Source organism: Eubalaena glacialis, chromosome 5, assembly GCF_028564815.1.
Source record: "Eubalaena glacialis isolate mEubGla1 chromosome 5, mEubGla1.1.hap2.+ XY, whole genome shotgun sequence".
NCBI lineage: Eukaryota > Metazoa > Chordata > Mammalia > Artiodactyla > Balaenidae > Eubalaena > Eubalaena glacialis.
This window is the reverse complement of record NC_083720.1, coordinates 74122132-74145069: the sequence shown is the minus strand read 5'-3', so window position 1 is coordinate 74145069 and position 22938 is coordinate 74122132. Positions and strand designations below refer to the sequence as shown.

Sequence of the window (22938 nt, the reverse complement as noted above, 5' to 3'; positions counted from 1 at the left end):
CTTTGTTGGGAAGAAAGGAGTTATTTGAAAGTCAAAAGAATCTACCAGGTGTCAGGACAAGACTTGGGGGTGGGGTGGGAGATTCTAGCAACAGCCGGGTTTCAGCTTGGGCACTTGTGCATAGGTGTGAGGCCACCATCAGAGACAGCAGGATGGGGGATGGGGTGCACTTGCTGAGTGACTCACGCGAGGAAGCGAGGGGCGGTGCGCCAATGGGGGCGGAGCAAAAGGAAGAAAGAGGCAGAGGGAAGCTCACCGAGCACAGGCGAGGTCCCGGGAGCGAGCGCGGTAAGGGGACCGCGGGCCCTGGGGGGGTCGCCAGGGACGGGCGCGGGCGCCGGGGAGGCGGGAGCATCCGGGCTACAGCGGCGGCCGCGCGGGGAGGCGAGCTCGGCTGGGCGGGCGCCTGAGACGCGGCCTGCGAGGCGATCCTCAGCCCTGCGGATGAGCCCGCCTCGGCGTCGGGGGTGGGGGGCGGTGACAGCGGAAGGGATGGCGGTGACAGCGGAAGGGATGGCGAGAGGGGATGGCCTCCTCTGCCCGCATTACTTCGGGGGTCCTCAGGACGGAGGTACTTGGCCTCGCATCGCCCCTTCCAACCCCTCCTCGCTGGCCCGGGCTCCAGCCGCGACCCTGGGATGGCGGCGGATTCCTGCAGGCTGATCCCGGGGGGCCGGGGGCCCCCCGAAACCCCCGCCCCCGCTCCCCTACCAGAAAGTGCAGTGACCCCACCCCCCTCTGGCTGTGGGTCCGATCACACGCCGACACCTCCATCCTGCTGAGCGCCTCCCTCCCACTGCCCACCTGTCAGCACTCCTGCCCCCGCCAACAACGGGAGAAGCAGAGGGACCCCAAACCAGACCTGGGCATGGGGTGAGGGCTGCACCCGGAAGGCGAGACCCTGAGAAGACCTGCTTAGATGTGGACCAGTGACTAACTGGGTGTGAGGGGACTTGACCACCAAAGCTGTGTTGTGGTATCTTTGCTTCCAGATTTGAGGCAATGGCCTAACTAAGCAAAGATAATCTAATTTGGCCTTAGGTCAGCAAACACTTCCTGGAGGTCCTCAAGAAATAGAGCACCCAGGGCTCTGACAGCTGCCCTTTACTGCTCACACACTCACTGTGTGCTTGTGCTGTGCTGCTGCTTATGGACCTCATCCCTCATCTTTGCAACAGCCCGTCAAGGTCCATCACCTGCACTTAGCAGGTGAGAAAGCTGAGGCACAGGCACTTTAAGTCACTTGCCCCAAAGCAAGGGCTAGCAAAGAGTAGAGTCAGGATCTGAAAGCAGGTCTTTCTACCCTAGGGCATCACGCTGCCTCTACAGTAACATTAGGTGCTGAAAGTGAAACTTGGTACACGTACGTGTCCGCTTGGCTTGTATTTCTGGCAGCTTAGTAGGAAACAGAATTGTGTATGATGAGAGGTTCATTTTGCATGAAATCAGTGGTTGTCATGGAGTGCGGATCTGCAGAGTGCAGTGGCCATTGGCGGCGCAGGCGGTGCGGTAGCGTTCGTGGTCCACCTGGACTATGCCCATTGTTGCGAAATCACTTTTCTCAGCCCTGTGACACCAATGATTCACAATCCTCCTTCAGAAACTCCCTCCCCTTTGTGTCAGCTATTCTTTCTCAGTCATCTCCTTGGCTTGTTTGTTTGTTTTTATTCCTCTTGTTGGTATTCCCTTGGCCTCAGTGTTCACATTGTCCAGTACTCGTTTTAGACAATTTTATTGATGTTTCCTACTTTACCTATCATCTCAATTATGGCAACTCCCAAACTGATCTTTCCAGCCTACCCCTAATCTGTAACTTCAGACCCAAATCCTCAAATACTCTAATCCCTACTGGCTAATTGCAATGTATGCCCACAAGGCACCCAAATCCAATATTTCCAGATACAAATTTATCATCTCTAGCCTTCCCACAAGGGTCTTGGTTCAGGTCTCTTCACATCCTTGCCTGGGCTATTGTAGCACCTTCCAAACTGGTCTTCCTGCCCTCTTTTTTTTTTTAACATCTTTATTGGAGTACAATTGCTTTACAATGGTGTGTTAGTTTCCGCTTTATAGCAAAGTGAATCAGCTATACATATACATATATCCCCATATCTCTTCCCTCTTGCGTCTCCTTCCCACCCTCCCTATCCCACCCCTCTAGGTGGTCACAAAACACCGAGCTGATCTCCCTGTGCTATGCGGCTGCTTCCCACTAGCTATCTATTTTACATTTGGTAGTGTATATATGTCCATTCCACTCTCTCACTTCATCCCAGCTTACCCTTCCCCCTCCCTGTGTCCTCAAGTCCATTCTCTACCTCTCCGTCTTTATTCCTGTCCTGACCCTAGGTTCTTCAGAACCATTTTTTTTTTTTTTTTTTTTTAGATTCCATATACATGTGTTAGCATACGGTATTTGTTTTTCTCTTTCTGACTTATTTCACTCTGTATGACAGACTCTAGGTCCATCCACATCACTACAAATAACTCAATTTCCTTTCTTTTTATGGCTGAGTAATATTCCATTGTATATATGTGCCACATCTTCTTTATCCATTCATCTGTCGATGGACACTTAGGTTACTTCCATGTCCTGGCTATTGTGAAGAGAGCTGCAATGAACATTGTGGTACATGACTCTTTTTGAATTATGGTTTTCTCAGGGTATATGCCCAGTAGTGGGATTGCTGGGTTGTATGGTAGTTCTATTTTTAGTTTTTTAAGGAACCTTCATACTGTTCTCCATAGTGGCTGTATCAATTTACATTCCCACCAACAGTGCAAGAGGGTTCCCTTTTCTCCACACCCTCTCCAGCATTTATTGTTTGTAGATTTTTTGATGATGGCCATTCTCACTGGTGTGAGGTGATACCTCATTATACTTTTGATTTGCATTTCTCTAATGATTAGTGATGTTGAGCATCCTTTCATGTGTTTGTTGGCAATCTGTATATCTTCTTTGGAGAAATGTCTATTTAGGTCTTCTGCCCACTTTTTGATTGGGTTGTTTTTTTTGATACTGAGCTGCATGAACTGTTTGTATATTTTGGAGTTTAATCCTTTGTCAGCTGCTTCGCTTGCAAATATTTTCTCCCATTCTGAGGGTTGTCTTTTGGTCTTGTTTATGGTTTCCTTTGCTGTGCAAAAGCTTTTAAGTTTCATTAGGTCCCATTTGTTTATTTTTGTTTTTATTTCCATTTCTCTAGGAGGTGGGTCAAAAAAGATCTTGCTGTGATTTATGTCATAGAGTGTTCTGCCTATGTTTTGCTCTAAGCGTTTTATAGTGTGTGGCCTTCCATTTAGGTCTTTAATCCATTCTGAGTTCACTTTTGTGTATGGTGTTAGGAAGTGTTCTAATTTCATTCTTTTACATGTAGCTGTCCAGTTTTCTCAGCACCACTTATTGAGGAGGCTGTCTTTTCTCCATTGTATACTCTTGCCTCCTTTATCAAAGATAAGGTGACCATATGTGTGTGGGTTTATCTCTGGGCTTTCTATCCTGTTCCATTGATCTATATTTCTGTTTTTGTTCCAGTACCATACTGTCTTGATTACTGTAGCTTTGTAGTGTAGTCTGAAGTCAGGGAGTCTGATTCCTCCAGCTCCGTTTTTCTTTCTCAAGATTGCTTTGGCTATTCAGGGTCTTTTGTGTTTCCATACAAATTGTGAAATTTTTTGTTCTAGTTCTGTGAAAAATGCCATTGGTAGTTTGATAGGGATTGCACTGAATCTGTAGATTGCTTTGGGTAGTATAGTCATTTTCACAATGTTGATTCTTCCAATCCAAGAACATGGTATATCTCTCCATCTGTTGGGATCATCTTTAATTTCTTTCATCAGTGTCTTATAGTTTTCTGCATACAGGTCTTTTGTCTCCTTAGGTAGGTTTATTCCTAGGTATTTTATTCTTTTTGTTGCAGTGGTAAATGGGAGTGTTTCCTTAATTTCTCTTTCAGATTTTTCATCATTAGTGTATAGGAATGCAAGAGATTTCTGTGCATTAATTTTGTATCCTGCTACTTTACCAAATTCATTGATTAGCTCTAGTAGTTTTCTGATAGTCTTTAGGATTCTCTATGTATAGTATCATGTCATCTGCAAACAGTGACAGCTTTACTTCTTCTTTTCTAATTTGGTTTCCTTTTATTTCTTTTTCTTCTCTGATTGCTGTGGCTAAAACTTCCAAAACTGTGTTGAATAATAATGGTGAGAGTGGGCAACCTTGTCTTGTTCCTGATCTTAGTGGAAATGGTTTCAGTTTTTCACCATTGAGAATGATGTTGGCTGTGGGTTTGTCATATATGGCCTTTATTATGTTGAGGTAAGTTCCCTCTATGCCTATTTTCTGGGGTTTTTTTAATCATAAATGGGTGTTGAATTTTGTCAAAACGTTTTTCTGCATCTATTGAGATGATCATATGGTTTTTCTCCTTCAATTTGTTAATATGGTATATCACATTGATTGATTTGCATATATTGAAGAATCCTTGCATTCCTGGAATAAACCCCACTTGATCATGGTGTGTGATTCTTTTTTTTTTTATTTAAATTATTATTTATTTTTTTTTTTTTTTGGCTGTGTTGGGTCTTCGTTTCTGTGTGAGGGCTTCCTCTAGTTGTGGCAAGCGGGGACCACTCTTCATCGTGGCACGTGGGCCTTTCACTATTGTGGCCTCTCTTGTTGCGGAGCACGGGCTCCAGACGCGCAGGCTCAGTAGTTGTGGCTCACGGGCCTAGTTGCTCCGCGGCATGTGGGATCTTCCCAGACCAGGGCTCGAACCCGTGTCCCCTGCATTGGCAGGCAGATTCTCAACCACTGCGCCACCAGGGAAACCCTGGTGTGTGATTCTTTTAACGTGCTGTTGGATTCTGTTTGCTAGTATTTTGTTGAGGATTTTTGCATCTATGTTCATCAGTGATATTGGCCTGTAGTTTTCTTTCTTTGTGACCTCTTTGTCTGGTTTTGGTATCAGGGTGATGGTGGCCTCAGAATGAGCTTGGGAGTGTTCCTCCCTCTGCTATATTTTGGAAGAGTTTGAGAAGGATCTGTGTTAGCTCTTCTCTAAATGTTTGATAGAATTCGCCTGTGAAGCCATCTGGTCCTGGGCTTTTGTTTGTTGGAAGATTTTTAATCACAGTCTCAATTTCAGTGCTTGTGATTGGTCTATTTATATTTTCTATTTCTTCCTGGTTCAGTCTCGGAAGGTTGTGCTTTTCTAAGAATTTGTCCATTTCTTCCAGGTTGTCCATTTTATTGGCATAGAGTTGCTTGTAGGAATCTCTCATGATCCTTTGTATTTCTGCAGTGTCAGTTGTTAGTTCTCCTTTTTCATTTCTAATTCTATTGATTTGAGTCTTCTCCTTTTTTTTCTTGATGAGTCTGGCTAATGGTTTATCAATTTTGTTTATCTTCTCAAAGAACCAGCTTGTAGTTTTATTGATCTTTGCTCTTGTTTCCTTCATTTCTTTTTCATTTATTTCTGATCTGATCTTTATGATTTCTTTCCTTTTGCTAACTTTGGGGTTTTTTTGTTCTTCTTTCTGTAATTGCTTTAGGTGTAAGGTTAAGTTGTTTATTTGAGATGTTTCTTGTTTCTTAAAGTAGGATTGTATTGCTATAAACTTCCCTCTTAGAACTGCTTTTGCTGCATTCCATAGGTTTTGAGTCATCGTATTTTCATTGTCATTTGTTTCTAGGTATTTTTCGATTTCCTCTTTGATTTCTTCAGTGATCTCTTGTTTATTAAGTAGTGTATCATTTAGCCTCCATGTGTTTGTATTTTTTACAGATTTTTTCCTGTAATTGATATCTAGTCTCATAGCCTTGTGGTCGGAAAAGTTACTTCATATGATTTCAATTTTCTTATATGTACCAAGGCTTGATTTGTGACCCAAGATATAATCTATCCTGGAGAATGTTCCGTGAGCACTTGAGAAGAAAGTGTATTCTGTTGTGTTTGGATGTAATGTCCTATAAGTATCAATTAAGTCCATCTTGTTTAATGTATCATTTAAAGCTTGTGTTTCCTTATTTATTTTCATCCTGGATGATCTGTCCATTGGTGAAAGTGGGATGTTAAAGTCCCCAACTATGATTGTGTTACTCTCAATTTCCCCTTTTATGGCTGTTAGCATTTGCCTTATGTATTGAGGTGCTCCTATGTGGGGTGCATAAATATTTACAATTGTTATATCTTCTTCTTGGATTGATCCCTTGATCATTATGTAGTGTCCTTCTTTGTCTCTTGTAATAGTCTTTATTTTAAAGTCTATTTTGTCTGATATGAGAATTGCTACTCAGCTTTCTTTTGATTTCCATTTGCATGGAATATCTTTTTCCATCCCCTCACTTTCAGTCTGTATGTGTCCCTAGGTCTGAAGTGGGTCTCTTGTAGACACCATATATATGGGTCTTGTTTTTGTATCCATTCAGCCAGTCTATGTCTTTTGGTTGGAGCATTTAATCCATTTACATTTAAGGTAGTTATCGATGTGTATGTTCCTCTTACTATTTTCTTAATTGTTTTGGGTTTGTTATTGTAAGTCTTTTCCTTCTCTTGTGTTTTCTGCCTAGAGAAGTTCCTTTAGCATTTGCTGTAAAGCTGGTTTGGTGGTGCTGAATTCTCTTAACTTTTGCTTGTCTGTAAATGTTTTAATTTCTCTGTCGAATCTGAATGAGATCCTTGCTGAGTAGAGTAATCTTGGTTTTAGGTTTTTCCCTTTCATCACTTTAAATATGTCCTGCCACTCCCTTCTGGCTTGCAGAGTTTCTGCTGAAAGATCAGCTGTTAACCTTATGGGGATTCCCTTGTATGTTAATTGTTGCTTTTCCCTTGCTGCTTTTAATATTTTTTCTTTGTATTTAACTTTTGATAGTTTGATTAATATGTGTCTTGGCATGTTTCTCCTTGGATTTATCCTGTATGGGACTCTCTGTGTTTCCTGGACTTGATTGACTATTTTGGGAAGTTTGCAACTATAATTTCTTCAAGAATTTCTCATTCCCTTTCTTTTTCTCTTCTTCTTCTGCGACCCCTATAATTCGAATGTTGTTGTGTTTAATGTTGTCCCAGAGGTCTCTAAGACTGTCCTCAATTCTTTTCATTCTTTTTTCTTTATTCTGCTCTGCAGTAGTTATTTCCACTATTTTATCTTCCAGGTCACTTATCCGTTCTTCTGCCTCAGTTATTCTGCTATTGAGTCCTTCTAGAGAATTTTAAATTTCGTTTATTGTGTTGTTCATCATTATTTGTTTGGCCTTTAGTTCTTCTAGGTCCCTGTTAAACGTTTCTCGTATTTTCTCCATTCTATCTCCAAGATTTTGGATCATCTTTACTATCATTACACTGAATTCATTTTCAGGTAGAATGCCTATTTCCTCTTCATTTGTTTGTTCTGGTGGGTTTTTACCTTGCTCCTTCATCTGCTGTGTGCTTCTCTGTCTTCTCATTTTGCTTAACTTACTGTGTTTGGGGTCTCCGTTTCGCAGGCTGCAGGTTCGTAGTTCCTGTTGTTTTTGGTGTCTGCCCCCAGTGGATAAGGTTGGTTCAGTGGGTTGTGTAGGCTTCCTGGTGGAGGGGACTGGTGCCTGTGTTCTGGTGGATGAAGCTGGATCTTGTCTTTCTGGTGGGCAGGACCACGTCTGGTGGTCTGTTTTGGGGTGTCTGTGGCCTTATTATGATTTTAGGCAGCATCTCTTCTAATGGGTGGGGTTATGTTCCTGTCTTGCCAGTTATTTGGCATAGGGTGTCCAGCACTGTAGTTTGCTGGTCGTTGAGTGGAGCTGTGTCTTAGCGTTGAGATGGAGATCTCTGGGAGAGCTTTCACTGGTTGATATTATGTGCAGCCGGGAGGTCTCTGGTGGACCAATGTCCTTAACTCGGCTCTCCCACCTCAGAGGCACAGGCCTGACACCCGGCCGGAGCACCTGTCAGCCACACGGCTCAGAAGAAAAGGGAGAAAGAAAGAAAGAGGGAAAGAGAGAAAGAAAGAAGGGAAGAATAAAATAAGGTTATTAAAATAAAAATAAAGAAAATTATTAAAAATAACAAAATTAAAAAGTAATTAAAAAAAAGAAAGAAGAGAGCAACCAAACCAAAATGCAAATCCACCAATGATAACAAGTGCTAAAAACTATACCAAAAAAAAAAAAAAAAAACGGACAGACAGAACCCTAGGGCAAATGGTAAAAGCAAATCTATACAGACAAAATCACACAAAGAAGCATATACATACACACAAAAAGAGAAAAAGGAAAAATATATATATATCTATATACTTAAAAAAAAAAGAGAGCAACCAAATCAATAAACAAATCTTCCAATGATAATAAACTCTAAATACTAAACTAAGATAAACATAAAACCAGAGACAAATTAGATGCAGAAAGCAAACCCCAAGTCTACAGTTGCTCCCAAAGTCCACCTCCTCAATTTGCGATGATTTGTTGTCTATTCAAGTATTCCACAGATGCAGGGTACATCAAGTTGATCATGGAGATTTAATCCGCTGCTCCTGAGGCTGCTGGGAGAGATTTCCCTTTCTCTTCTTTGTTCGCACAGCCCCCGGGGTTCAGCTTTGGATTTGGACCCGCCTCTGCGTGTAGGTCACCTGAGGGCGTCTGTTCTTCACTCAGACAGGACGGGGTTAAAGGAGCAGCTGATTAGGGGGCTCTGGCTCACTCAGGCCGGGGGGAGGGAGGGGTACGGAATGTGGGGCGAGCCTGTGGTAGCAGAGGCCGGCGTGACGTTCCAACAGCCCCACAGACCCTCTTGAAAGCTCAAGAGTCTTGGTCTTTGGTGTCTTCAGACCTGACCAGAGAGAAGAAGCCTTTCTTCCTTAGCACTGTGTGCATGCCTCTAGGGAAGCCCTTTGCATGTTGTGTAACTGCTGACTTGTCTGTCTTCCCCTGTGAGTTCATTTAGCACTGATTTTGTCTTATCCTTTGTATCCCTTGGCCTGGCACATAATAGACAGTAAATATTTGTGTAGCTAATGACCTTGTAATGAATTGAAATTTTTTGAGGACAGTTTATAGGTCATAAAACATTTCACTGTGCCTCATGTGACATCTCACTCCCCTCTTCCTCTGATCTGTCACCATTAGTCAGTTAATGTGTGTGTTGGTAGAGGAGGAGCATTAGAAAGTGAGTTTGCAGGTGGTTGGAGATGAAGGTTAATGACAAAATGAAAATAAGTTCGCCAAATAGGGGAGTTGATCCTAAGGGTGTTTTTACTGTTGACATAAATGTTCAGTCATGGCATGGTGACTCTCTTCTACTTTCCTTAGACATCGGGTCAAATGAGGAAGCTGAGTCCACTCAACTAGAAGAGAAACAAAGACAAAGTCATCATGGCTTCAGTGTCTACGCATGAAAACCAAGATAAAGGTCCCCATTTGCCACCACCAAGCAAGCAGGTATATTTCTAATTTGAAAGTCTGCCATCTGAAGAGGAACATCATACAGGACTTCCCTTAAACCTCATCCTTGATCAGTCATCTTAGTTTTTTCAGTCTGGCACTTTGTAGGATGGGTTCAGGGAAAATAGAATGAGGAAGGAAAGTGTGTTTTTGGCTGCCTTGAAAAGGAGCCTTTTAAATTATTTACAAAATCCTTTCTTTACTCTTCCCTGTTTAGAATTCAGCTTAACTAACTCTTCCATAGGTTGTCAGTGACTGAAGAGGTTTCCTTTACCAGAACAAAACTCTTAATTGAATCTAACAGAATGCTACAGGATGCATGTTTTTTCATTTCTGTTATCAAGGCTAATCATACTAAGGATATGCTGCTGACAGGTGTTCCTGTTTGGGATGGCAGAGTCCTTAACTACTAAATTAGCCATCAGATTGAGAACCCCGGTGTTAACAGGGACACAGTTTTTCAACTTCTTGAGAATGAATACTGTTTGTTTCGGGGACACATAAGTGAAGAAAAGAGAAAGTATTGTGATGGGTTAATAGAGTTCATGTTCTCTGGAGTCAACTTTTTCAAGCTAAAAATGGGTTATGGAGGAGATGATATTTAAGGAGCAAAGTTTAGGAGAGGCAAGTAGACAAATGATATCACATCATAAGGAATTTAGACACCCGAGTTGCCTCTGTGAAATGGAGAGCCATAAAACATTTATGGTTCTACCGAAAAGGATCACCAGAGCTCCCTGGGGACACTGCAGGAGCTTCAGTCTTGACTGCAGGACTCACAGCAGTTGTGATAGTTGGGGTCCCTGACCATGCATGTGTATGTGTGTGTGTTTTGCGGGAGGAGAGGGAGGGAGGTGTTGCTTATTTCTGCCGCAGCCACAGGCAGAACCAAGAAGAAATATTTACACTGGGATAAGGAGGAGTGCTTGCTGAGCTAACATAAGTGGTGTGTGAGAACAGATTCTTCCCTGGTCACTGTGACTCACCCTGACCACCACTTCCGTGTGCTGTGCTATGGGGAGTTGTAGAGGAAGAAGAGAGAGGTTGCCTGCTTGGGCTGTTTGTAGAGCTCTGAAGGCACAGGTGCCACAGGATCCTTGCCTGTCACCATCATGCACGTAAAGTGCTTGGCACAGTGCCTGGCCTGTGCGCGAGTGCTCAGGAATTAGTGATCACCATCCACATTGACATCTACTACAAACAAAGAGTCAAAAAAGAACATTTGCAAAATCAGCAAGGTGAACTTCAAAAGCCATGGAACTGCACCTCAACAAGAAAAACACTAAAACTCCAAGAGATGAATGGCAGAGGACCTACATAAGTAATTCACAAACAAGGAAATAGCAGTGTGACTTAAGGAAAAAATTAAATAAAATTTGTTTCTAAAAAACAAATGAACCACCCACAGAATGGGAAAAATTATTTATAAATCATATATCTGATAAGGGTCTAGTATCCAGAATATATAAAAAGCTCTTACAACTCAATAACAAAAAGACAGCCCAATTGAAAAATGAGCAAAGGGCTTGAATAGGTGTTTCTCCAAAGAAGATATATAAATAGCCAATATTCAGATGAAAAGATGCTCAATGTCATTAGTCATTAAGGAAATACAAATCAAAACCACCATTTCACAATCACTAGCATGACCACAGTCAAAAGCAGAAAGAATTTAGTTTATTTAGTTTAAATAAATTGAATAATTTATATTAAAAACATTTAATGTGCTAATTTAAAAAAAGAAACAAAACACGTGGGTTCAGTCCCTGGTCGGGGAACTAAGATCCTGTAAGCCAGATGGCGGAGCCAAAAAAAAGAAACAAAACGAAAGATAACAAATGTTGACAAGGATGTGGAAAAATTGGAAACCTCCTACATTGTTGGTGGGATTAGAAAATGGTGCAGCTCCTGTGCAAAACTCAAAAAGTTAAACGTAGAGTTGCAGTATGGCCCAGCAGAGCTGAAAACAAAAACTTGTGCAAGAATGTTCATAGCAGCATTATTCACAATAGCCAATGGTGGAAACAATCCAAATGTCCATCAGTGGATGAATGGAGAAACAAAATGTGTTATATTCATACAATGGAATATTATTGAGCCATAAAAAGAAATGAAATACAGATACATGTTACCACATGGGTGAATCTTGAAAACATCATGCAAAGGAAAAGAAGCCAGCCACGAAAGGTCACATGCTGTATGATATTGTTTGTACCAAATATCCAGAATAGGCAAATCCAAAAGGCAGATTAGTGGTTGCTAGGCAGTTGGAGAGAGGAGGGAATGAGGACAGACTCCTTAATGGGTATGGAATTTCCTTTTGGAGTGATGAAAAAGCTCTGGAACTAGATAGCAGTGATGGCTGCACATATTGTAGATATACTGAATGCCATGAGTTGTATACTTTAAAATGGTTAAACACAACATTGTAAAACAACTATGTTCCAATATAAAATTTTAAAAAAATAAAGTGTATGGGAGAATGAAAAAATATATAAAATGGTAACTATTATGTTATGTGTATTTTACCACAATAAAAAATTAATGAGTCACTGAACAAGAAAAGATTACAACCGAGGTCTAGTTGCAGGGATTGCCTCAACAGAGAAGGACAGTCTGGCTGAAGACTACATAGAGATGCTCAAACACATTAGTTATCAAACAATAAAATATTGCTTTATACCTATTAGACTGTTAAATTTTAGAAAACTGGATAATGCCAAGTGTTACAAAATCCTTTCTTTACTCTAACCTGCTTGGAATCCAGCTTAACTAGCTCTTATGCGGTTCTTAGGCATATAGAGGAATGTTCACACGCTGCTGATGGGAGTAGATGCTGGTGCAGCCATTGGGGAGAGCACTCTCGCAAGACTTTGTTCAACTGGGAATATGCATGCCCTGTATTTTGCTTCTAGATACATATCTGAAAAGTGTTCTCACGTGGGTCTGTAAGGGGACATTTGGTGATGGGGACTCGGAAGCATCCTGGAGAATCATGCCGCAGTTAGAAACAGTGGACTAGATAAATATAGCAACATGGATAGATCTTAAAAGTGTAGAGCTGAGTTGAAAACATTTTAAAAAATAGAACTAAATGTATAAAACAATGCCATTTGCATTAAAAAATGCAGGCACCCAAAACAATGAACACTTTGCAAGCATATATACAAACAAAAGATCCACATTAAACACCCAGAATGATGGAGATGGGCAGAGAACGAGGATGGAGAATGTGGGTGAGAGTAAGTGAATAACCACATACATAACTACAAAAGGGGAGGATAATAAAAAGATGGGAGTTAGTCCAGATTGTAGCACATCAACATGAGAAAAAAAATTAGTTCTACAGTATTAGTACTGTAGAACTAATAAAAATAATGTCAACCATGTCAATAGTTCCCCCAGATATTATGTGCAGACCATTTATAAACGTGTTTAAAAAAAACTGTTAAGATAAAAAGTAAAGTATGTAGAAAAACAAAAAACAGTCTGCTGATGCTTTTTAGACTATAGTTTCTCACAGTCTAAAAATGCATATAGAAGTATAAATAGGTAAATTGGAATACAGATCTATAAATAGATAACTTGTAATACCGCTCTGAGTGTGATCCCAGATGTGTAAATATTATGCGGTAGGGGAAGTCTCTCTCTTCACCCAGGAGGAGACCTTGAACTGGGTCTTAAGAAGACCAGGTAGGCAAAGGGAGTGAGTGTCATTGCAGGGACAGGGACTGCATGGACAGAGGCTGAAAGTAAGAAAGAAAATGTGGCCTCAGCAGTAATGCATTCTGACCAGATATCTGCTTCATGCTCACTAGTCACTGAATCACTCTGCTTCTCCAACTGTGATTCTTTTCTTGCCTAAGTCCATCCAGCGTTCACAGCTGGAAAGCACTGGTTGAAACTGGCCATTGCTCAGTGCTGGCAGCCGGGACAGAACGCACACTGTGTGACCAGAGTGAAGAGACCTCCTTGCCCTCCTCCAGGGAAGACAGAGTAGATGCTCTTCTGATGATTTCAGTCAAGTCATCATGTAACTTTCCTTGCAGAGTCTGTTGTTTTGTCCAAAATCAAAACTGCACATCCACAGATCAGAGATTTCAAAGATTATCCGGGAATGTCAAGAAGAAAGTTTCTGGAAGAGAGGTAATTGCACCCCTCTTAATCTTTGTTAACACTGTATTTGCTGCAATAAACTGCCTAATATCATATTAGAATTATGGTATTGATTTATTTTTGAGCAGGGACTTTGCATAATTCCCTGAAGACATTGATGTCTGAGGCTGCTTGGAATTTAAATCCATGTTGAGACCCTTTTAAGGGCAGGGATAATATCTGATTTAGGAGCTGTTTACCCCCCTTAGCAAAAAGTGATGCACACCTAACACTTTCTTTCATGTGACCGAGAACGCGTACCAAGAGTGTTATTTAGAATTTCTTGAAAGAGTAGACTTTCCACAATTCCACTGGGCTCTAACCTTCAAGTTCAGGTTCATTGCTCCCTCCCAGAGCCAAGCACACTGCTTCACAAATAAAAAGTACCTATTAAATATTCGTGGAATGAATGAAGAGTGGCAGCATTCTGTTAATACTTCCCTTACGATGTCTTGAAGTAACCTTTTCTGCCAAGTCTCTTCCTCTTTCTGGGCCTGCTTTATATGAGACAAGGGTGTGAACTGAGGCTATGCATTAAGGTCCCGTTTAATTTTTAAAATTCGTGACTTGTCACTTGAAAATGTCATAATAGAGCCTATAGATATAGTCCCAATATTGCTGGCATAGGGATAATTTTACTTTGAAATGCTCATTTTGATTTCTTAAATCATTCAAATCCAGTATCAGTTGTTTTTGGAAGTAACACTCCTTAGAAGGTGATGTTCACTGTGCATTACTGATTATTGATTGTGCTGCTAGAAATTTTCTGACAACTTATGAGTGAGTAATTTATTTAAGCCCTAGTAGTTTAACATTTCAGTATGACCCATTTGCCTACCATCAGGTAGATAGCTCTGAGTGGAAACATTGGTTGCTATCTGATTTGTCTTGGTTACTAGGAAGAGCTAGCAACCAAGACAAATCAAATAGCAACCAATTTTTTTTATCACCTCTCTGTGCTTTGGGAAGAAGTCATTTGACACATTTTGACAGAACTAGAAACTGCCTTTTCTGGACTAACTTGCCTGTTTAGAGATAAAAATCATCTGTAAACATCTGTTTACCTCGAATGTAGTAATCTTCAGAAAATAAACGTATCCAAATTGTGTGACAAATGTCATAAAAGACAAAAGCAGGGAACTATAGCAGGTAGGGTGTGCAGTTTATTGTCCTCTTTTTTTAACTTTCATGCAGGATTGAAAATTTCAAAATATATAGCGAATGGAAACTCCCAAATTCACCAGCTCAGCGCACACACATGAAGATGCCTGTGTTGTATGTAGTGATCAGAATCCGGTGCGTGGTGGGTCTCAGAGATGGAGTGGCAGGGGGTCTAGGTTTTGTCACGTTAATGCTGTGCATTAGGTTGAGTGCCTGGGGCAGACCCCAAGAAAATTCTCCTTGCGGTGCTTAATATCTGTCAAATTAGTAAAATAAAAAACGACTAAAATCTCACTGCCAAAGCAGGAAGAGAAAACACTCAGAGTAATTCTCCCTCATTCTTCTAGGTGAGGTGCCAAGTTTTAAAATACCAATATTGAAGGGCGTTTTTGTTTTACAGCTCTGCCTTTTTCTCTTGTAAGCATGCTTGTCACCCAAGGACTGGTCCACCATGGTAAGATTCAGTATTTGGTACATAGTTTAACTTAAGAGAATCCAGTTTTCTGTGGTCCTCCTGGCAGTGTTTGGTACTTGGCATTTATTTTTTGGTGAAGGATTTATTTATGCAGGCTTTTGCCTGTTTCTAGCCTACGTCCCCAGCTCTCCCTCCCATAGATGTCCTATTTCCCAGAATGAGTGACCGTGACAAAGAGAAATTAAATTTGCAGTTGGAATTAAGGTCATTCATCAGCTGACCTTAAAAATAGGGAGATTATTCTGGACTATCCAGATGGGCCCAATATAATCAAAAGGGTCCTTGAAAGTGACAGTGGATCAGAAGACAGAACCAGAGAGATGGCAGCATGAGAAAGACTCAGCTCAACATTCCTGAGTTTGAAGATGGAGGAAGGGGCCATGAGTCAAGCAATGAGTGGCCTCCAGAAGCTGGAAAGAAAGAAACCTTAGAGCCTCCAGAAGGGCTTGCAGCTCTGCTGATGCCTTGATGTAGCCCTGTACTATGGTCTGAATATTTGTATTCCCCCGCCCACCCCAAATTCACATATTGGAATTCTAAAGCCCAAGGTGATGCTGTTAGGGGTGGGGCCTTTGCAGGTGATTAGGTCATGAGGGTGGAGCCCTCATGAAGGAGGTTAGTGCTCTTACAAAAGAGACCCCACAGAGGGCCCTGGCCCCTTCCACCATGTAAGAATACAATGAGAAGTCGACCATGCCAGCACTCTGATCTTGGACTTCCAGCATCCAGAACAGTGAGAAATAAATGTCTGCTGTTTATAAGCCACCCAATCTGTGGTATTTTGTTATAGCAGCTCGAATGGACTAAAACACCCAGTGAGACCCATTTTGAGCTTCTGACCTCCAGAACTGTAATGTATTAAATTTGTGTGGGTTTTTTGGGGGTTTTTTTTGGCCGCGCTACATGGGGTCTTAGTTCCCTGACCAGGGATCAAACCCGTGCCCCCTGCATTGGAAGCGTTGAGTCTTAACTACTGGACCGCCAGGGAAGTCCCAAATCTGGGTTGTTTTTTTTTGTGTTTTTTTTGTTTTTGGGTTGTTTTAAACCACTGAGTTTGTAGTAATTTGTTATGGCAGCCCCAGGAAACTATGGCAGTGCCTGTCTCTGTACCAGAGTCCCTGTGTCTCCCAGGGCCTTGGTATATGGTTAGACAGATACTTCCCTGCACAAGGGTGCTCCAGGGAAGAGGTAAATGGGGCTGAAATTCACCCAAGCTCTGAACACCAAGCCATTTGTCCTGGAGAGAGGCTGCACCTGCCTCAGGCGGGGCACCCGTGCGCAGCAGATCATGAGGACTGGAGGCCGCCCTGCATCACCCACATACCCTCTCCGTGCCTCGTAGCACTGTCCATTGTTCCCCTCTGTTCCTCCTTCCTTGCTCTCTTCTTTCTCCCCGACTCCATCCAACCAGAGAACCTATAAGCATTGCTTAGTCCCCAGACAGCAAGAAGGCACCTGACCCTGTGGAAGCCCATTATACTGAACACTGCTGATTACTAGGATTTTAGAGAGTACTTGTACCCAGCAAACATGAGGGAAGATGTTTAGCTCTTTCTGGGGTCTGAAAGACCACATGTCATATATCTAGAAGAATCTCATTGCAGTCAGTATTATTGTTGTCTTTAAAGTTGGTTTATTAAATATGATTTCATTTTTATAACTTGAAGATAGTCTTTTTGTGGAAATATATTAGTAATAAGCCTTTTTCAGAATATTTTTGACACAGAAAGAAAAATATGGCCATGACATCTATATATAGGGATTATGTTTTATGAATATTAAACTACTTGCTCAAAATCTACCATCTCTTACATCTGTACAAATATATATTTTAAAAAATTTTTATTTTACTTTATTTTGATTTTCTCTTTTTTAAAATTATTTATTTATTTTTGTCTGCGTTGGGTCTTCGTTGCTGCACGAGGGCTTTCTCTAGTTGCAGAGAGCGGGGGCTGCTCTTCGCTGCGGTGCACGGACTTCTCATTGTGGTGGCTTCTCTTGTTGCGGAGCACGGGCTCTAGGCGCGCGGGCTTAGTAGTTGTCGCACACGGGCTCAGTAGTTGTGGCTCACGGGCTCTAGGGCGCAGGCTCAGTAGCTGTGGTGCAGAGTCCTAGTTGCTCCGCAGCATGTGGGATCTTCCTGGACCAGGGCTCGAACCTGTGTCCCCTGCATTGGCAGGCGGATTCTTAACCACTGCACCACCAGGGAAGCCCTGTACAAATATATTTTTCCAGGTTGTGTATTACTTTTCTACAAATTTCCACAAACATAGTGGCTTAAAACAATACAAATTTATTAGCTTGCAGTCTTGAAGTTCAGAAGTCCAAAATGGGTCTTTCTGAGCTGAAATCAAAGTGTCAGCAGGGCTGCATTCCTTTCTGGGGGCTCTAGGGCTTCCTTTCCCTTTCTAGCTTCTGGAACTCACCCACATTCTTTGGCACATGGTCCCTTCCTCTGTCTGCAGAGCCAGCAACGTGGAGCCAAGTTCCCATACTGCCGTCTGTCTGGTTCTGTCTCTGAATCCTTTTTCCACGTTCAAGGGTCACCGTGATTACATTGGGCCCACCCAAATAATCCAGGATAATCTCTATTTTAAAGTCATCCGATTAGCCACCTTAATTCCATTTTCCACCCTAACTCCCTTTTGTTGTGTAAGGTAATGTATTCACAGTTTCTAGGGATTGGGATGGGAACATCTGTAGGAACATCCATTATTCTGCCCACCATAGGTGGAAATGCTTTCATTTTAAAATTGTGATTATAAGCAACTATACTCCAATAAAAATTAATTTTAAAAAAATCTTAAAAACAACAAACAAAAATAAATAAATAAAATTGTGATTATATATACTGTGAATCTCTAAATTGAAACTCTGTGTTGAGTTACTTTAAAAGGGGAGGGGGCAGTGACTAATCACTTAGAACTAAGTTATCTCCACCTTGCCTTGATATCTTTAAATACATCATGAATTGTCTGTTTCATGTTCTTCTTCTATACATTAAAGCCATTACTTGTTACTTGCCAAAAATAACTACTATTTGAGAGTTAAATTCAATCAAGATTTGAATTATCTCTTTTAAGATCATCTCTTTAGATTAAGAATCTGTGTATATCTTAAACCCTGAAGACTTCTTTATACTTTATAAATTTAAATAAGTTATAAAATGAAATAATAATGCGTTTATACATTACTTCTTAGGTTACTTAGCAGCTAATCCAAGATTTGGATCATTGCCTAAAGTTGCACGTAAGTCATAGAAGGAAAAAAAAGTTTCATTTTTTAAAAAGAAGATGTTTATAGCAACTGGAGATAGGAATGTCCAGGTTAACCAAATTGCCTGTATTGACTCTCTGAAAAACCAGTCTCCATTTTTTGCCACCTTGCAGTTTTTAGTTCGTTCGACACTTTCTGATGGAAAGCTGAGCAGTAGGGACTTCACCTTAGTCCCCTCTAAAGCATGGACTAGGAGGGCCTGGCAGGATAACAAGAGGACATCGACAGCAGAGTCTCTGAATGATAGCTCCACGAGAGATTTTAATTTCCTTCTTTTGGCCAGTCTTTTCCAAATATTTTCTATAACGGGCATAACAAACGAATAGTTTTTTTAAATCAGGGCTTTCTAATAGAACATTTACCATAAACTTAGGGTTTCACCTTCTTATACTGGTTATCCATAGACCTTTTATGGACACAGAGGACGTATTCCGGTTTACGATCTGAAACCTTATTCCCAGCAAGAATAGCAGGTTGAAAATGTCTTCCATGGTTCTGCCTCGTGACCTTCCTCCCTGACAGGCAAGATGAACTGCAGCTCCCCATACTCCAATCCATAAAGAAAATTAAGGGGCTCTCCTACCCAGTGATTTGGATTTGGCTACCTAGAGCCACAGCCCAAGTCCCATCTCTCCCTCCCCATGGCCTCAGAGATTTGTTTGCCAGTTGGGCCTCCCTCTGGCTGCCTGTGTCTGGGCATCACCTTTGCTTGCTCTATCCCGGCCCTTCTACCTCCAGTTCAAAACTGAGGAGATCAAAAGTCTCCAGTTCCCAGTCCTGCTCTTTATTAGGGAACTTCATTCCCAGAGTTTTTGTTCATTGATTCATCAAGGTACTTTTGTTATAAGAATTACTGCTGTTAATAAAGTTCTAAAAGACCATTAATGGAGGAGATTCCAAACCTTTAAATTATTTATCTTTCCTAACCTGCTCTTACAGTTGCTGGTATCTTGGGATTTGGCCTTGGAAAGGCATCATACATAAGAGTATGCCAGGGATTCCCTGGTGGCGCAGCGGTTGAAAATCTGCTTGCCAATGCAGGGGACACGGGTTCGTGCCCCGGTCCGGGAAGATCCCACATGCCGCGGAGCAACTAGGCCCGTGAGCCACAATTACTGAGCCTGCGCGTCTGGAGCCTGTGCTCCGCAAAGGGAGAGGCCGCGACAGTGAGAGGCCCGCGCACCGCGATGAAGAGTGGCCCCCGCTTGCCACAACTAGAGAAAGCCCTCACACAGAAACGAAGACCCAACACAGCCAAAAATAAATAAATAAATAAATAAATTTATAAAAAAAAAAAAAAAAAAAAAAAAAGAGTATGCCAGAGTAAATTCCATTCCTTTGAAGGTCAGCTGCGTGGGGCTGGTTTTGGTCCAGGGCATAACAGGTTTGTACTCTGTTTTGGGGTTTTTTTTTAATATATTTATTTATTTATTTTTGGCTGTGTTGGGTCTTTGTTGCTGCACGCAGGCTTTCTCTAGTTGCGGCGAGCGGGGGCTACTCTTCGTTGCGGTGCGCGGGCTTCTCATTGTGGTGGCTTCTCGTTGCGGAGCACGGGCTCTAGGCACATGGGCTCAGTAGTTGTGGCTCGTGGGCTCTAGAGCACAGGCTCAGTAGTTGTGGCACACGGGCTCAGTAGTTGTGGCACACGGGTTTAGTTGCTCCGCGGCATGTGGGATCTTCCTGAACAGGGCTCGAACCCGTGTCCCCTGCATTGGCAGGTGGATTCTTAACCACTGTGCCACCAGGGAAGCCCTATACTCTGTTTGATTAAGGGATTATAATAAAGATAATTATTAAAAAGTAAATGAAAGATCATTCACCATTTACAATATTAAAATAGTTTTTAACATTCATATGTTGAAAAAAAACTCAAAGTTTGAGTTGTTGCTATTCAACCTCAATAATAATTATGATTTATCTGGGATACCTATTTCATTTGCTCACCAAACATTTAGTAAGTACCTACTATATTCAAAGCATTGTACAAGTCTCTAAAGAGTGCCTTGATCAGCAGACACAGCTTCTACTGTCACGGGGTTACGCAAATTTAACCAGGGGTCTTGACTGCAGGACTTCTCAGAGCCTTTACTATATTAATATAAATCATGATTCTCATTAAGGGATACAAGCAGTAGGACTCTGGAGTAAGTGGCATTACCTCTGCTGTTAGAGTCGCTGGGATCAAAAGGGGTTCTAACTGCTAACTTACTAAGCTGTGTGACCTTGGACAAGTTTCTTAAACTCTCAAATCTTCAGTTTTCTCATTTGTATAAGATGGTGATCAGAATTTTTTTCATGGGATGGTGTAAGGAATAGAAATGATTGTTCATGACACTCAGTGAGAGCTCAGTAAATAATAGCTATTTCTACCATGGTATTATAAGACTAGTGTTGGGGGCACATTTCTCTAAAGAGCCCTTACTTGTCACAGTGGATTCTGTTTGAGATGCAGCACAACATGGTGAAAACATTGGACAGGAAAATCATTATTGGCCTTTTTGTGGAAGAAATTCGGGGAGTCTGAAACCAAGAAACAGCTCTGGTAATTCCTGAAAAAAATTAGGCTTGAGAACTTTAGCATAGAAAATACCTCTAAATAATCTAAAATATGATACAAATGAATTTATTTACAAAACAGAAACAGACTCACAGACATAGAAAACAAATTTATGGTTACCAAAGGGGAAAGGGGGCGGGGATAAATTGGGAGTTTGGGATTCACAGATACCCAACTACTATATATAAAATAGATAAACAACAAGGTCTTACTGTATAGCACAGGGAACTATATTCAATATCCTGTAATAAACCATAATGGAAAAGAATATGAAAAAGAATATATATAAACGTATGTATACATATAACTGAATCACTTCACTGTACACCAGAAACTAACACAACGTTGTAAATTAGCTATACATCAATTAAAACTTTTTAAAAAATCTCTCAATAATATTGTGTTCAGACTAGAGCTTCCAGTGTCAAAGTACAAACCAACATTTTTGCTTCTATTTTAGGCACTGCCTGCTTACCTGTGAGGAATGCAAAACAAAGCATGGATTAAGTAAGGAGGGAAGTTCACAGCCTTCTACTTCCTAAACTCTGTGTCTGTGGGTTTTGAAGTTTCTAAAAACATCTGAATTTGTACACCTTTAAAATGTCAAATGTACTTTAAAATAATTTACTTATAGTAGAACAGAAACATTGTGATTCTCTCTATTTGAAATGCTTTCGCGGTTGATTCTCCATTGAATTGAGCATTCCATGTTTTTCTGTTGTTTAAGAACATGTTGGGAGCATTCGTACACCGAAAGAAATTCTGTTGCACTCTTACTTGCTTACAGCTAAATAAAAGAATTTAGAGTCTTCTCTGATTCACCCCCATCCATTCTTTCACTCTGCTTTTGTTCAGGGTTTTAAGATCCCTGATGGAGGATAGGAATGAATGTTGAGGAACTTGGGAATCATGCCCCAGTGTGTATGTATGGAGGTAGAAATACAGGGCAAGAGAGACTGTGACTATGGGAAGTGCTTTCTAAAATGTAGGGGCCAAGATTTTTTAATGAAAAATATTTCATTTTAAAGAGTCACAATATGAATCAACTGTCCTTTTGATGACCTCGGTGACTTTATGTCTCCTCGGTATGGTGAAGTTTTAGAAAAGCCCATTGTTTTAGGTACCTTGCTTAGCTAATGGATACATGCTCATGGTCAGCTCTCAAGAACTGCGTTCTTTTATATTCTGCTGGTGGCCTAAAAGAATAAACACAACTTCCCAAAATGTCCCTCAGGAACAGTTTACGTAATTCTGGGAGGACTCACTGGAAGAATTAATTCAGAGAATGATAAACTTCAGGGCTTTAAGGGAGCTCAGAGGCTGCCAATCCAACCCCAAGAGTTGCATTCCTCTTCTCCTGCCAGGTTTTTTGCATGAAAACAAACTCTTCCACTGGAGACCTTTTGTCTTTATGACAGATTGTCTGAGCCCTACATGAAAACTTCTCTTGCATCTTTGCATTTTCTCAGGAAAATACTTTATATATGTGTCACCATTTATATACTGGGGGTGTGTGTGTACTCGTTTGCATTTTACTTACATCTTGAAACCTGTGCCGAGGAGGTAAAAAGGGAAACCTCATTGAAAGTTAATGCTTGATATATATTTTATTTTCTGTATCAAAAATATTTGGAAGTTTTTATTTTTACATGAACATTATGTGTATGAAATGGAGTAATTTTGACCAAGTCTCTTTTTATATTACATATCCTGGTGTTTTCCTGTCGATAAAGTTCTATTTCTGTAAATCAGAACGCAGAGCCAATATCCTAGCTTCTTGGATGCAGTTTAACTTCTGGCTCCAACAACTAGCAATTGGTGACTCTGTGTTATCTCAGCTATTGCAGACATTCAGAATTGGGTACTTTTATTTCCTGCGTTCCAGAAGATGAT

At 41.2% G+C, this 22938-nt stretch overlaps 1 protein-coding gene across 2 annotated transcripts; it reads left to right on the top strand.

Annotated features, from left to right (window-relative positions):
* Positions 1-221: 221 nt before the first annotated feature.
* OCIAD2 (OCIA domain containing 2) lies at positions 222-22029 on the top strand. 2 transcript variants are annotated; one of them, XM_061192258.1, is made up of 6 exons: positions 222-288; positions 9290-9418; positions 13471-13567; positions 15138-15191; positions 18414-18461; positions 21506-22029. In XM_061192258.1, the coding sequence occupies exons 2-6, from the start codon at positions 9353-9355 to the stop codon at positions 21550-21552; spliced, it is 312 nt and encodes a 103-aa protein (XP_061048241.1). In that variant the 5' UTR covers positions 222-288; positions 9290-9352; the 3' UTR covers positions 21553-22029. The 2 variants fall into 2 exon arrangements, with proteins under 2 accessions (XP_061048241.1, XP_061048242.1); XM_061192259.1 differs by lacking the exon at positions 18414-18461.
* The last annotated feature ends 909 nt before the right edge of the window (positions 22030-22938 follow it).

Bases quoted from the DNA above. Each gene is read 5' to 3' on its own strand.
- OCIAD2 (XM_061192258.1), top strand. From the start codon at position 9,353: ATGGCTTCAGTGTCTACGCATGAAAACCAAGATAAAGGTCCCCATTTG. The intron at 13,568-15,137 runs GTAATTGCACCC...TTTGTTTTACAG, and splicing joins AGAAAGTTTCTGGAAGAGAG to CTCTGCCTTTTTCTCTTGTA. The intron at 18,462-21,505 runs GTAAGTCATAGA...CTTCTATTTTAG, and splicing joins ATCATTGCCTAAAGTTGCAC to GCACTGCCTGCTTACCTGTG.